The 16,401-nt window shown below is 38.2% G+C and overlaps 1 protein-coding gene and 1 long non-coding RNA gene across 2 annotated transcripts; both read left to right on the plus strand.

The window, feature by feature from the left end:
- Positions 1–39: 39 nt before the first annotated feature.
- Positions 40–12,448, plus strand: LOC114648686 (RWD domain-containing protein 2A-like). The gene is made up of 3 exons (XM_028797855.2): positions 40–157; positions 404–630; positions 11,488–12,448. The coding sequence occupies exons 1-3, from the start codon at positions 139–141 to the stop codon at positions 12,160–12,162; spliced, it is 921 nt and encodes a 306-aa protein (XP_028653688.1). The 5' UTR covers positions 40–138; the 3' UTR covers positions 12,163–12,448.
- Positions 7,676–8,284, plus strand: LOC127527303 (uncharacterized). The gene is made up of 2 exons (XR_007934605.1): positions 7,676–7,895; positions 8,139–8,284. It is a non-coding gene; the product is annotated as an uncharacterized LOC127527303 (long non-coding RNA).
- Positions 12,449–16,401: the final 3,953 nt, after the last annotated feature.

Below are 16,401 nucleotides of genomic sequence, written 5' to 3' on the forward strand. Positions count from 1 at the left end.
AACCTGGTTAAATGTCCCCCTGAACAGCAGATGTCACTATTTTAAAAACGTTCCCTTACAGTGAAGAACAATGTACGAGTCAGCAGAAATGAGTAAAACCACGTGGACTATCACATCGTCAACTCAGAAAAGTATGAAATGAGTCGACAAGCGATGGGTACAGTTTGTTTTTTTTTACCTTAGTAACTTTTAGAAGGAGTAATAAAATCTAAGTGGACAACATGCAAATTCGAAATACTGTTTTCTTTTGGGCTGTCTCTTGCGCTCCTCTGTTACTACGATACATCAAGTAGTTTAGTCGCTATTTAAAGTTAACGCTTTTTGAAGTTAACAGTGCGCTAAAAACATGTAGCCCCACTAGTTGTATTATACCAGATTCACTGTTCACTTCTTTTCGTTTCAGGCACGCAGTCTCCTCGCAAAGAGACATCAGCTCCCTTACAAGAGACCTTGGAGCTGCAGCTCTCAGAGGTGGAAATGTTGCTGTCGATGTTTCCAGGAGACGGTGAACTGACACTGGAAGATGCGAATGCTGTTAACCGTGTGAAGAGATACTTGGAGGGCGGCTGCGAAGTGGCCACTCCGTCTCGGATCGAGTTTGCTGTGATGTTAAGTGTCGCGGAGCCCCCGGTATAATAAGTTCCGTTACTGGAGTGCTTTTTAAAGCTGTTGGATCTGGCAGTGCCTGTCCCGAGAGAACACGTTAACCACTGGTTTTCAGCATTTTAACCCTGGTGCTTTAGTCACGTACCTTTTCGTGCTTAAACTGACAACGCGTGCCAAAATTTGTTTGGCAGTTGACAGTTTTAATTTAACCTGCGATTTCAGAATGAACCCAACAGTGTGCTTTAGAAAATATAGTCGTTTTCGCTTAAAAAAATGTTCGATTGCTTACAGTTAAATCTGTACATTGCTGCCATGACCTTTTTAATGGCACAAAGATGTACTGTCTTTTTATGTCGTTTTAATAGTTCTAAACTGATAATTGCCCCATAATCCGGAGTTGTAAGTAAACTAGAATGAGACACTAATGCAAATCCAGTCTATGTCACAAACGGTTTCCTGCCCTGTTAAGTGGCATTCTGTAATTTGCAACGTTTTGCCAGTAGCTTTATTATTTTTATAAAATAAATGCAGTACACGTGTAATTTGAAACTTTTAAAAGGTTTTTTTTTCTGTAATATTGATTTAAAAACCTGACGGCAAAACTCTGAATAATAAAAATGGTTGAATCACAAACCAGCAGCCTTTGATTTACACTATGTTTGTCACTCAGTGCAAAGTTTAGAAAATTTCAAATCAATTCAGAATCTCCCAGTCAATTGCGGGTACAGCAGTCCATTATTTGCCCATGCCAACACTCCTCTTCTGACCTAATTTAACATGTACAGGTGTGTGTACCTGGAAATATGAATAAGCTAAGTAAACTGGGGTTTGGTCCCAGAAACTTGTAAAGGAAGAGCAGGTGCTCTAAATAGTTACACACAAAGCTAATTGATTTATTTCTTTATTAGCATACATTGTGTATGATACCTAGAAATGTATCTCTTCATTTTAGCACTTGGCTTTTCCTAGTCAGATGACTGAAAGGAACCAGCATTGTACAGAAGAGATTCCTAAATGAAAATGTGATATTTTATGTTGAGTTATATTTAGAGTTGGTAGTTAACCTATCCACATGGGTGCTGGTGAGTTCCATATCTTTTTAAATGTAAATGTTTAATTTAGTATCTCAATTTTTATTCATGCGTATGCAGTTTATGCAAATATTGGCTAATCTAAATTGTGAATTTCCCCTTGGGATTAATAAAGTATCTATCTATCTATCTATCTATCTATCTATCTATCTATCTATCTATCTATCTATCTATCTATCTATCTATCTATCTATCTCTAATCTGTATGTGATAGAATATGCAGTACATACAAACTTTGGCATTTAATGCGTTTATATATAAATGCATAACATTATCTGCACTATATTAATACTGCAGATATTAAAATCTTTTTTCTGTAAATAAAAACAGCATGATCTTGCATATTAAAATATTTAACTGTTAGCAATAAACCAAAATAAAACAAAGGTAAAAAAAAGATGCATCAGGATAATGGGCTCCCCCATCTTCCTTTATTGATCACATCCTTTATCTAGTAACATTATTCCTTGAATGCTCAGTCTTGTTTATGAGTTTGCTACAAATTCTTTTTATTTTACTTTTAATTACAACAAAAGGAACACTTCTGACAAAACCAAATGATTTTATACAAGGATAGTTCTTAGATTCTCATTACCTACATCAAGGGAGCTGTTTTCAACCACGCATGTTGTATGTTGTGTAATCAAAGCATTTACATATAATTTTCTCATTAAAGAAATACAACACAAATAACATGTGAGAGAAATGTAATTGTAGCACACTTGGCCATGGTGTTAAAGTACACAGACTATGATTTATTTTTTAATCTGTCAGTCTGTGAATAAGACTGTTAACTTTTCTCTGCAATTTCTCTTGATTGTTTATTATATGGAAACCTAAACAGTGCTGCACACATAATGTTTTCCCAAGTGCCTTAAGCATAAACTTTGTAATCCTGCACCATATGCACTGCACTGATACATAAAAGCCTTCTTTTCTCTTCACTGGTTTTAACTGCTTCTGTACATCGACTCTAGATACTAATGTGCTCAAATTAAGTAGCAGGTACAGTGTAATCTTTCTTAATAAATAAATGCATTTCTGAAATAATGATTAGATGATTTAGCTTTGTAATGATATAGATATTTTCAGCTTCAGCAACTGTGAATAGGTGCCTTAGATTCTTAGAAACCTTGTTATTGGAGCAGAAAGATGTGAAAAGCTTTGTGCATTAGAAATTCCATTTACATCTGTTTTAGAGCAAGCTGTTAAGTTGGTGTTTGTTTTGGAGCAGGGTAATTGTCACGCTCCCTGCTTTCAACACATTTTCTTCTCTAAGTATTGCTTGCCTTTTTCCAGTAAAAGACTTTACTTCCTAACCTTGACAATTTAATTTTGGTGAATTTTGTGAACATTGCTGTAGTAGTTAGCTTTCTTGATGTGAAGCATCATCAATCATAAGAGATTGCTATAAAATACGTGCACGTATGTTCTGCACACTTCATTTTTTTTTTTTACTGCATTACGTAAGATATATATATGTATATATTGTTTTTACTTGAAGGACTTAGTCTGTACATTTTTTTAGTGTTGTATTTTTATTATACAAATGTGTATAATACCAGTATTAACACATTGGTGTATTTAAGGTCATAGTGGACAGGGATGTGTCCAGCAGCTTTAAGCACACTGTAGGTTTGTTCTGTAGCCTCCTTAGCATTATATTTTTTCTGAGAAGAAAAAAAATGTTAAAAAGCATTGCATTTTTTTAATTAAATCTCTTCTTTCCACGTTTAAACATGCAAAACACTAAAATAAAGTCAGAATTGTAGAAAGTTTAATAGTGATACAAATAATAATGATACTGAATAAAAATAATATGAACAGCACACTGCACATGTGCAAGTGTCACTTTCAGATTCCCAGAATCACTTTTGGTTCCATAGACCATTTCAGTTTCACTGCCTGAAGACAGATTCACTTCATCATAACTGCTGATGAGAGGCCTTTCTTACGAAACTCCATTATAAGGGTAGAAGAAGACGCGTCTACACTGTTACCTGGGGAACTCTCTGGCCTGACATTTATACAAGACATGCTTGTACCGTTTCCCGAATAATGCTCAGCACTAATGCTGTTGGCACTTTTACAGCCCAAGTAATCCTCAGGTCAAAAGCAAGACGCATCTATACTGTTGTCTGAGTGACACTAGGGACTAAATGTTTTAGCTCTGTTTTTACAGCCCAAATGACACTCGAGTCTAATGCTAAGGAGGTTAATACCACTCAGTTGGGGGAGAAGATATACATATCTATAGGACCAGTTTCAAGACAACAGTTGATCTGACATGTCTTTGAGTTTATGGGAGGAAATACAGGTCCATGGAGGAGTGCCAAGGAATATGGGCAACTCTGATGTCAATGTAAAAGCAGGTTTCTGCAAAATAATGTACCCTAAGTTCTTGTCTATAAGCCGCGGCTTATCTAAGGAAAAAAGTTGTGAAAATGAAAAAATAGAATATCGGCTTATACATAAGTCCGGTTTATACAGTAATCCCTCCTCCATCGCGGGGGTTGCGTTCCAGAGCCACCCGCGAAATAAGAAAATCCACGAAGTAGAAACCATATGTTTATATGGTTATTTTTATATTGTCATGCTTGGGTCACAGATTTGCGCAGAAACACAGGAGGTTGTAGAGAGACAGGAACGTTATTCAAACACTGCAAACAAACATTTGTCTCTTTTTCAAAAGTTTAAACTGTGCTCCATGACAAGACAGAGATGACAGTTCTGTCTCACAATTAAAAGAATGCAAACATATCTTCCTCTTCAAAGGAGTGCGTGTCAGGAGCACAGAATGTCACATAGATAGAGAAAACAATCTCTGGCAAACAAATCAATAGGGCTGTTTGGCTTAAGTATGCGAAGCACCGCGGCACAAAGCTGTTGAAGGCGGCAGCTCACACCCCCTCCGTCAGGAGCAGACAAAGAGAGAGAGATAGAGAGAGGCAGAGACAGAGTTTGTTTTTCAAGCAAAAATCAATACGTGCCCTTCGAGCTTTTAAGTATGCGAAGCACCGTGCAGCTGCACAAAAGATAGCAACGTGAAGATAATCTTTCAGCATTTTTAGACGAGCGTCCGTATCGTCTAGGTGTGCGAACAGCCACCCTGCTCAATCCCCCTATGTCAGGATCACAGAAAGTCAGCGCAAGAGAGAGAGAAAAGTAAGCAATCTAGCTTCTCAGCCATCTGCCAATAGCGTCCCTTGTATGAAATCAACTGGGCAAACCAACTGAGGAAGCATGTACCAGAAATTAAAAGACCCATTGTCCGCAGAAATCCGCGAACCAGCAAAAAATCCGCGATATATATTTAAATATGCTTACATATAAAATCACAATTTAAATGACCGCTACGCGCGCGTGTTGACTCGGCGACGCCCAGAGCAGAAAGAACGCGCTCCGGCCGCTCCAACCGCGCCATGCGGGGAGTGAGAGAGACGCCAATATCTCACACTCTCTCCCCCCTTAAAGAAATTAAATGGGTGCGAGTGAGACCACTTACCTCCCTCCCTTCTATTAGTTATAGGTTATAGTACGTTCGGCTTATCCATGAGTCCGGCTTATCTATGATAAGATTTTATTTTAAAAATTCGTATGATTTTTGGTCTCCGGCTTATACACGAGTCCGGCTTATAGACAAGAACCTAGGGTAAATATAAAGCATAATGTAATGGATTGCATAAGTATTAGTTCCCTTTAAGTCAATATTTGTGAGATGCGCCTTTCACAGCTGTTCCAGTGTGTCTGTGTGCACATGTCCTCGAGAGCTTTGCACTGTCTGGTCACTACAATTGTTCCCCTTCTTCTTTGCAAAATTGCTCAGACACTTTCAGATTGCATGGGGATGATGAGTCAACAACCTTTTTCGAGTATTGCCACAAATTCTCATTTATTTTGAGATCTGCACTCTAATCTGCCACTCAAAGACATTTACAGTGTTGTTATTAGTCCTATGTTTGGGGTCGTTGTCTTGCTGGAAAAGAAATCTCCTCTTAACACTAGAATTACCGGAGTCTACGAAAAAACTCGTACATCCGGCCCACCTTAAAACCATTCGCACCTCTCCGCCAGCGTCCTTTGTCCTCTAAATGTGCCGATAAAAGCAATCTGCAAGCAGCCGGCTATTCCATCCCCCCACCGACTTAGAACGTGCACGATCATCTCCCAGCTCATGCCTTGATTGATTATCTGGGAGTGAAGTGGAGTTTTAGAGTGAAAATAATAGATTGTTATTTGGAACACATGCATTTCATGTGTGTTCCGTTTCTATAGTAATCTGTGTAAACACATTGTTAAAACAGAAACTTTTTCATATTTTAGTAATAAATGTTACAAAATGTAGGCATAAACTATAGAATGTGTGAAGCAGCATGAAGTCCAAACATCAAATAAACACTTTCACAAAAGGTTCAAGAACAATACAACAGCTTCCGTGGCGTAACGGTAAAATTTGCTGTCACAGAGTGCCACATGCTTACTGTCCATCAGAGACCTGAGTTCGATTCCCCGTTGAGGTGAAAGTGTTCTTTTTTTTTTTTTTTTTCTTTTTAACCTCAAACAGGCATAAAATTTATAAATTGTTATGTACTGTCAGTTAATGAGATCGTTATATTTTCATATGGGATGCTCCTTTTAAAATATTTTTAAACAATTGAGACTGCAATTAACATGAACAAGTGTCTTTATAACTGTTATTTTTAAGATCCATAACACACAGACAGATTGAGCACTGTGTAATGGAGAGACAGACAGGCAGAAAAGTCACTAGATATATAAATAAACAGGGAAGGCACATGTACTGAAAGAAAAAAAAAGATCAACATGTGCCCTGCTGCACTGAATAAGCTCACGCGCTCTAACATCCCCCCACCCCCCCGATGTGACTCTAAGTAACAGTGCAAGTACAGATGCAAACCAAATGTATGTGTGTACTGTATAAAATTAACAAAAAGAGCAGCTCACTACTGAAAACGGCAAACATAGGAATGAGTGGGGATCGAACCGGGGACTCTTGATTACAAGTCAGCAAATCTTACCGCTATGCCAATGAAGCTGTTGTCTATTCCTTGAATCTTTTGTAAAAGTGTTTACTTGATCTTTGGACTTCAGGCTTCATACATTATATAGTTTATGCCTACATTTTGTCATTTACTACTAAAATATGAAAAACGTTTCTTATTTTCAAAATGTGTTTACACAGATTACTGTAGAAACGGAACACACAAGAAATGTGTGTGTTCCAAATAGCGATCTATTATTTCCACTCTAAAACTCCAACACTTGAGTCACTCCCAGATAATCAAACAAGGCATGAGCGAGGAAAACTTAGTGAACGTTCTGCGACAGTGGGGAATGGAATAGCCGGCTGCTTGCTGCTCGTCTTAATTGGCACATTTAGAAGACAAAAGAGAGGTGAGAACAGTTTTAAGGTGGGCCGGTTCTACGAGTTTTTTCGTAGACTCTGGTAATTCTAGTGTTAAGGGGCAGTTCCCTTGCATTCTGCATCTGAGTTTCCTCCAGGATTTCCCTGAGTTTTACTGTATTCTTTTTATCATCTACCCTCAGAAGCCTTCTAAGAGCTTTTGCAGAGAAGCATCCCCTCAACAAGATGCTGCCAACACTGTGCTTGATGGCAGGGATGGTGTGTTTTCAATAATATGAACTGTTTTGCTTACACAAAACATGGCATTTAGTCTGATTGCGAGAAATCTCAATTTTGGCCTTATCTGGTCTTTGAACTTTCTTCCAGATAATTTTGTCTTTTTTTTTTTTTTTTTGCGACTCTTTAATCTGGATCCTGAGTTGGTTTGTCATGTTGTGGGTGCAGCAATGCGCTGTATCAGCTCGTGCTCCTAACCTCGTCCTCCTCCATAAAACTGTGTCGTACTCTTTACATTTTTTTATGACCAACTTAATTGGTCTCTAAGGTCATATTCAGTGACTTTGATATTATTGTGCCACCATACCCAGACTTGTCTTTTCAATCACCTTTTCATGGAGTTTCTTGGAGTGTTATTTTCATCTTCATTGTGTAGGCTAAGGCACAATACTGATTTGCCACAAGCTGAACCTTCTAGATAAGGTGCATTTGTCCTACAATCAATGGAAACACTTTAACTACAGACGGATGTGATCTCCATTGTACCAATTATGTGACTTCTAAAACCAATTGTCTTACGCAATCAGTTATTTTGTGTTTTATATTTGTGATTAAATCACTTTGCATAGATGTGTTTTCATTGTGACGTTGAAGAGATTGTTTCTGTTGATCAGTGTCATAGAACTCAAATTAGATCCACTGTGATTCATTTTTTTTATAACACATGTGAAAACTGCCCATGGGGTGAATAGTTTTTATAGGCACTGTATAGCACAGCTCTGTGATGAACATAACTCCAGATCCTTAAAAAAGTTGTTTAAATCTATATATTTTTACAGTTGCAGTATTAGCAGGTTTTTCAACTTAGTCTGGGTCATACAGTAAGTCTATGTGGCTCATACAATAGCAACATTTATTCATATAGCATGTTTTCATACAAATGATGTATCTCAAAGTGCTTTACAAGATGAAGAAAGAAAAATATTAGGCAATACTAAGTAACAAAGAATAAAGTAAGGTCCGATGGCCAGAGGGACAGAAAAAACACAAAAAAAAAAAACCTCCCGAGGGCTGGAGAAAAATATAAAAACGAAATCTGCAGGAGTTCCGCTGCCACGAGACTACCCAGCCCCCACTGGGCATTCTACCTAACATAAATGATTTAAAAAAAAGTCGTCATGGTTTACAGGCTTCACATGGAAGAATTAGACGATGATGGTCATGTGCACATCTGGCCTTTAGTCCATCAATGTAAGGACTGCATGGTGCCTTGATCAGGTGGTGGTGGCACAGATCGCTCCAACAGAAAACCAGAAAAAGTAGGGGTTAGTACAGATTGTGGAGTCATGATAAAAATAATTAAATGCATATACAGAATATCAGGGTTACACTAAAATGAAGCTATAAGAAAGCCTTGTTAAAATAATGGGTTTTCAGCAGTTTTTTTAAAGTGATCCACTGTATGAGCCTGGCGAACTTCTATTGGTAAGCTATTCCAGATTGTAGGTGCATAACAGCAGAAGGCTATCTTACCACCTCTTTCAAGTTCAGCTCTTGGAATTATAAGCAGACACTCATTTGAAGATCTAAGGGTACGATTTGGAGTGTAAGGTGAGAGGCATTCTGAGTTGTAGTATTTTCATACACAGTGTACAGTGAAATTCTTAATTTCATGTCTAACCAGGGTTATTAAACCTTGATATGTTGTTGAAGATTACTATTTAGCTACCAGGCCACACCTTCAGAGCTATCTCCTCCTATTGTTCCATCGTATTTACTGTTTGTAGTCAATTTTTTTATACAACTAAATGCATTTGATTTACAAAGTAATCATAAAACATGCAGAACTTAACATTTTTGCAGAGGTCTCTCTAAAAAACTTATTTTTTAGCCTTTCCTAGTTTCCCAGTACTTCGATATACACACATTAGAGGAAAATAATGCTTAGCTTGCCTTTTAGTGCTTGTTTAACTTGCTAAAATAAATGACTGATATTACATTTGAATGAGGACATCAGCATTATCAGAAAAAAAAAATCCCTGGTACAACAGGGAAACAGGGTTATTACTGATTTTGTTCTGAAAAGTGTAGAAGGTTTGTTGAATTCCAGCAAGACAGCATTCGAATATTTTAATAGACCTCAGGCAGGAGGATGGTAGCATCTTTTTGTCATCCTTTTCAATTTTTCCATCCATCCTGCTATATCTTAACTACAGGGTCACGGGGTTCTGCTGGAGCCAATCCCAGCCAACACAGGGCGCAAGGCAGGAAGCAAACCCCGGGCAGGGCGCCAGCCCACTGCAGGGCACACACACGCACCCCAAGTACACATTTCTGATTGCCAGTGCACCTAATCTGCATGTCTTTGGACTGTGGGAGGAAACCGGAGCACCCAGAGGAAACCCACGCAGACACGTGGAGAACATGTAAACTCCACGCAGGGAGCAACCGGGAGGTGAACCCAGGTGTTTTCAATTTTTTTTCACATTTTTTTTGTGTCCAATAAAGTATACAGATGTCCCTGCTAATCACTGCATCATTCTGTAATTAAACCTTTTTGGCACATTGGTTATATGGGCATATTTAAACTTCAACTCTTGTCTTGTTTTTTAGATTGTCTCATGGTGTGTATGTTCCAAAAACTGAAGTATTTTTGCATTCTTTAAGGTTTTCCTAGTACAAGTTAAATACTTTTTTAAAATAATTGTAAAAGGAAGGTAAATCAATATGCACTTTCAACATTAAAATTTATAAAATATGCATAGCACAGTTGTTAAGGGTAAAATTAAAGTTTTCACACATTTTCAGTGAACACTTGAGGTGGGAAAGGTCATAGATTGTTTTTATCAGCCAATTTTGCATAATGGCATAGTGAAGTGTATGGCTGTTGTTCATGGCAAAACAGTTTTGCTTGACTGAATTTAGATTTGTACTTTGACTGAGCCACTCAAGAAAAAACTATTTGCACTTGTGTAATGCTTAGGACAGTTGTCTCTCTGAATAATAAATTGTTTCCAAAAGAGCATTTTTTCTGGAGTAGTTCAGGCATGTGTGCATTTCTTTGTCTTTTGAGCATTGTGGGCCTCCCTGTCCACACCTTCTCAAATCATTCTGTAAACAGTGTTGTCTTGACCATTGTGAAAGCTTGAGGCACAGTCGTCCTCTTGAACCCTCAGATCAGACGTCAGACACCAGATAAAAATCTAATTATTATTTATTTTATAATAATAATGTGCACCAAGCACCCTTCTTTCCACAATACTCATAAACAAATCAATAACCAATACAATAATCAATCCTCCACTCCCAGACGCGTTGCCACCCTTCCTCCCAGCTCAGCTCAGCGTACTGGGCTTTCCCATGTTCATTTATACCCCCTGACCCGGAAGTGGTTCCTGTTTTCACAACCCACAAGTCTTTATTACTTCCGGGCCAGGGTATACAGTCCTTTTCTTCAACCCGGAAGCATGCCGTTTCTTCCTGTCATGGGATTATGATGCACTTCCGGGTTATAGGGCATGTAAGAGTCCACAAGCCTCCCTACAGCGACTCCTGGTGGTCCCCAAGGCATCCAGCAGGGCTGTGCATAAAAACTACAAAGTCCATGAGGCCCTGCTGGAATTCGGGGCACGTCCACGCTGTCGGGAGAGCTCCTCCTGGCGGCCTGGGGTTGAGGGCCGGAATATGTAGCTGGCCATCTATCACACCATGTAGGATTGATCTTCTCAAAGAGTTCAGTGTTGTTTAGGTTATATCACATGTGTTGCTTTCCCTAGTCAGATTTGTCTTTATTTTTTTAAATAATAGCAGCTAGAATGTAAAGTCACAAAATGTTTAAAGCCTGAAAAATCTTGAAGTATTTGATTTTTTGGGTTTAATGAAAATAAAGTAAATAAAAAAAAAAGTAAAATCCATATTCTTAAATCTTTTCATGGGTTGAGCTGGCAAAGAGTAGTTTCTTATTCTTTCTGCCTATACCAAATACTTCTGGAATAGTCGCTGGTTCCATTGAATGGAAAATATAGGTTGCAAAAACCAATGGATAGGTTTCAATGTTTTAATCCATCAAGTTGTGTGATAAGCATGAACTAGTTTGTCCTCATCCAGGTTCTGTATGTCAAGAATTAAATCACATGTAAAATAGCTATTCTTGGTTGTAATGGAGTTGTTCTCTCTTTATTTTTTAAGGTTAAAATAGTTCTACATGTATGTCTCCCTCACCAGTACCCCAGTGTTGTTCCAGAGTTGTTTGCAAGATCTGCAGCCCTAGACAGGCTACAACAAAGGCAACTGAATGAAGATCTGATTTCTTTTGTTAACACCTGTGAGCGTGGGGAACTATGCATTAGCTTGGCAATACAGTGGATTCAGGACAACTGTCAATATTACATTGGTAATGTAAAACCAGCACTAGAAATGTCTCAAAAGTCACCAGAAATTCAGAAAACATTTTACAGAATGTGGATATATAGCCACCACATATATCGCCATGAGCTCAGAAAGAAGATTTTGGACTTAGCAAAAAAACTTGGCTTAACTGGATTTTGTTTGACAGGAAAACCTGGTGTGATTTGCATAGAAGGAGTAAAACAGGACTGTGAGGAGTTTTGGCATACCATCCGGTATCCAAACTGGAAGCATATATCCTGTAAGCATACAGAAACTATTCCAGAAGTGAGCAGCATTGAAGAGTGTCGTGTTTTCAAAGCCTTTGAGGAGTTGATTTTTGAAGCTCATGGTGATTATGGACTGAGAAATGACTACCATATGGACTTAGGGCAGTTTTTGGAGTATCTGAAAGAACACAAAAGTGAGCATGTATTTCATATACTGTTTGGTATTGAAGGAAGATCTCACTCATGATATTCTTTGTTTAGTGCAGCTCTCATTTTAAATATGTATGTAATGTAAAAGTGAATGCCCATCATGATTTTTACTCAGCATTAAATAACGAATCATACTTCATGCACATTATTTACTATACAATAAAATATAAAGCTAATTTTCCATACAAAATGTATCATTTCTTGTAACTGCTGTGTATTTGGAAATGGGAGACTGGGTTTGAATGTTATACTGGTCATGTACGTGGAGTTTGCACATTCTTCCTGTCAGCCTTGGTTTTTGGCTGATAAGTTGATTGGAAACTGTTAAAAAAGTGAAAGGAAAGGTCTACAGGACGGCAGTGAGACCAGCTATGTTATATGGGTTGAAGACAGTGGCACTGGCCAAAAAACAGGAGACAAAGCTGGAGGTGGCAGAGTTGAAGATGCTAAGGTTTCCTTTGGGTGTATTGAGGATGGACAGGATTAGGAACAAGTACATTAGAGGGTCAGCTCAGGTTGTACAGTTTGGAGTCAGAGAGGCAAGATTGCGTTGGTTTGGACATGTGCAGAAGAGAGATGATGGGTATATTGGGAGAATGTTATGTTAAGGATGGAGCTGTCAGGTAAGAGGAAAAGAGGAAGGACTAAGAAGGTTTAAGGATGTGGTGAGAGAGGACATGCAGGTGATGGGTGTAACAGAACAAGATGCAGAGGACAGAAAGATATGGAAGAAGATGATCCGTTGTGGCAACCCCTAGCGGGAGCAGCCAAAAGAAGAAGAAGAAGTTGATTGGAAACTGTATAAATTTGTCAGGATTAAAGGAGTGTGGGTGTTGGTTACCTGAAACATTGGCATCCTTTACTGCAGGGTTCTCAAACTCTGGTCCTGTAGGGCCACAGTGGCTGCAGGTTTTCATTCTTGCCCTTTTCTTGATTAGTGACTTGATTTGCTGCTAATTAACTTGAAAACATTTTAATTGACTTGTTTTTAAGATCCCCTGAATTCCATGATGTTGAATTTCCAGAAACTAATTACCCAGTCTCTATACTGGTTAGTCAATTGCTGCAGGCAGATGAGTGTAATTTCCTTCCTACTAATTTTTGATAGCAATTTAAACTTCATGAAAACAGCAAACAATGAAGGGGAAAAAACAAGGAGTTGGTTATTTGGGATTGAGGTGGGAATATTCCTGACATTGCACTGGTAATGAGGTTGTTGGGGACAGGAACTCCAGTAACACACATTGAAAAGATGCATTATGGGATTGTAAATTACAAGATGTGAATCTTTTTGCATATTGTATTCTGTTAGAATCTGAATGCATTCTACCATTTTACCCTTTTACCTATTTTCTGTTTCAGGGGCTTCATATTTGGTTTTCATTAAGGCAGGTATTAAATTAAAACTGTCGTCTTTTAATTTTGTGCTGACAGAAAGTTTACAAAACTTTTTTAGGAAGGGTAGCATTGCGGTATATTAAGTCACGTTTCATAAAATGCCTTATGTGTGCTGCTTCCTGCTCCATTTACAGTATGAATATTAAGTTTTGATCCCATCCTGCCACACCTAGTGCTGGGTGGTATGACCAAAATTCTATATGACGGTATTTTTCTAAATTATACCGGTTTCACGGTATTCAATGGTATGTTTTTTCCCATGCATGAGTGCATTTACTGCAATTACTGCAGTAGACTGGCTAAGAATAACCTATTCCACTATCATGAGAATTGTACATTGTACAAAAAAAATTTTTTAATGTGCACACAAGTATTAATACAGGCTTGTATGGCCCCATAAAGTGATAGTTTTCAAGGGGGGTGGCACTAATGAAGAGAAGGAATCACATTGCATGACAGTTGCAGTCAAAATATTAAACCTTTTTATTGAACAAATTTGGCAAACAACTTAATAAAATTTTGACAACATATTTTCAATCATCCAAAGAGGCATTTAGACTTAGTCAAATATCCAGAGGTGCTTGTCAAAAGTTGTATTGCACTGAACATGTCTTAGAAAAGGAATAAATAGAAAATATTTTTTGTAAACCAATTACACTTTCTGTTAATTTTAACAATCGCTCTCCACTGACACGTTAAAGTGACTTTTTAAACAACTTTACCATCATTAAACTGCATAATATTTAAACTAATAAATAATAATAAAAAAATAAATAATAGTGCAACTTCCAGTAATAATACTATTACTTCAAGCCCAGGTGCATTACACAGTATTCACCAAATAAAAATAAAACAAGTGCAACTTGGTGATGACATCTTAACCAACTGAACCATCATTAAGGCAAATTGCATTAATATGGACCTTCCTTCAAGCTAAACTGTACAGTAATCCCTCTTCCATCGTGGGGATTGCGTTCCAGAACCCCCCACGAAAGGTGAAAATCCGCGAAGTAGAAACCATATGTTCATATGGTTCGTTTTATATATTTTAAGCCCTTATAAACTCTCCCACACTACTATAAACATTTCCCGCACAATTATACAGCATAAACCCTTTGTATTCTCTTAGATATTAGGTAAGATTCTTTGAAATTATGCATGTAAACACAGTTTATATACAGTAAAACCTAAATATTATTTTAAAGATATCGAGCGTCTCCGATATCACATATGTTACAGCCATTACGACAGACAGGCCACCAGCAATAAATACATACAATGCAAGAAAAATTGTATACAGTAAAATGTGTGTACAGTGACACTAAACTATGTACATGTAATAAATACTGTACGTAGATAATTAATTATGGTTACTCACCAACAATGACATGACAACATGTCCAATAACGATGAGTTTAATTTTACTGCACAACAAAGGAGAGCGTTACAGCTCTTCTAAATGAGCCTCTTCAGGCGTCTGTGTAGCACCGGCGTCATTCTTCTTCCATCAGTCTTCAATCCAAATCCCTAAAGCAGATTCCATCCAGACTACTGCCTTATCACGTCCACTTGCAACTCGTTTTGCGCCCTGGTTAAAGGACACTGCGGCTGTAGATCTTATATGCTTTTCCTCCTTTTTAAGTAAAAAGAATCGTGGACTCATTGATGAAGTAATGGTGTCCTGCAGCGGTGTAGCTGTTCCCTTCCTTCAACATATCCAAAACTTTTACCTTTTCTGCAATCATTTGCATCTTCTGTTGGCGCTTGGACACGGCCCCTGAAGCAGTAGCAGGAGCACGTTAATGCTGAATGAGTGAGATGAGACTTCCTGGTTAATGCAGCACTCCGTCGCTGAGCCAATCAGCAGCACACAGGAACTTAACTGCGTGCTCTGATTGGGTAGCTTCTCAGCCATCCGCCAATAGCGTCCCTTGTATGAAATCAACTGGGCAGACCAACTGAGGAAGCATGTACCAGAAGTAAAAAGAACCATTGTCCGCAGAAACCCGCGAAGCAGTGAAAAATCCGCGTTATATATTTAGATATGCTTACATATAAAATCCGCGATAGAGTGAAGCCGCGAAAGTCGATGCACGATATAGCGAGGGATTACTGTATACATAAATAATAAAACTGAAACTTGCATTTGTAATGCTATTTGTGGTATAGCCCTACGGAATCGTATTAGGGCCTCGGTGAAGAAAAAAACAACTGGGTCGAGGAACATTTAACACAAAGCATTTAATGTGCTGCATTAACTTTTGACGGGGTTTGAGAAAATCTAGTAAATTAAATATTGATTTTAGGATTAAGTTTAGTTCACGACATTCTACTTCAATTACAAAATAAACTATGAGAATAAAGTGGGAATGCCTCGGGATTCTCCTGGAAGAGCTAGAAGAAGTGGCTGGGGAGAGGGAAGTCTGGGCATCTCTGCTCAAGCTGCTGCCCCCGTGACCCGACCTTGGATAAGCGGAAGAGGATGGATGAATAAAGTGGAAATGTTGACTTTAATCTCGACATAAATGTCGAGATTAAAATGGAAATGTCGAGAATAAAGTCAACATGTCGTCACACTATTACACAGGACCCAGGTACATTACACAGTATTGAAAAAAATAAAACAAGTACAACTTAGCTTGCAGTATTATCCAGTAGTATAGAAACAGTATTCACACATTTGAACATAATGGTCCACATCCAAACTTTTAAATACAAAGTATCTCCAGAGAACAGACGTGATTCCTTTTTCCAGCAAAAGTTCTTCTGTGTCATCATGTTCAACTTTATCGTCTGCTACAGCTTCAGTTTCGGAATGTTCTCTGTCCATTTTCACCGCGCAATACCTCCACTACCACATGTACTCCGTTGCTTGCCT

Source organism: Erpetoichthys calabaricus, chromosome 3 (genome assembly GCF_900747795.2).
Source record: "Erpetoichthys calabaricus chromosome 3, fErpCal1.3, whole genome shotgun sequence".
NCBI lineage: Eukaryota > Metazoa > Chordata > Cladistia > Polypteriformes > Polypteridae > Erpetoichthys > Erpetoichthys calabaricus.

Coding starts and splice junctions, on each gene's coding strand:
- LOC114648686 (XM_028797855.2), top strand. Junction 631..11,487: donor TAAGTGTCGCGGAGCCCCCG/GTATAATAAGTT, acceptor TTATTTTTTAAG/GTTAAAATAGTTCTACATGT.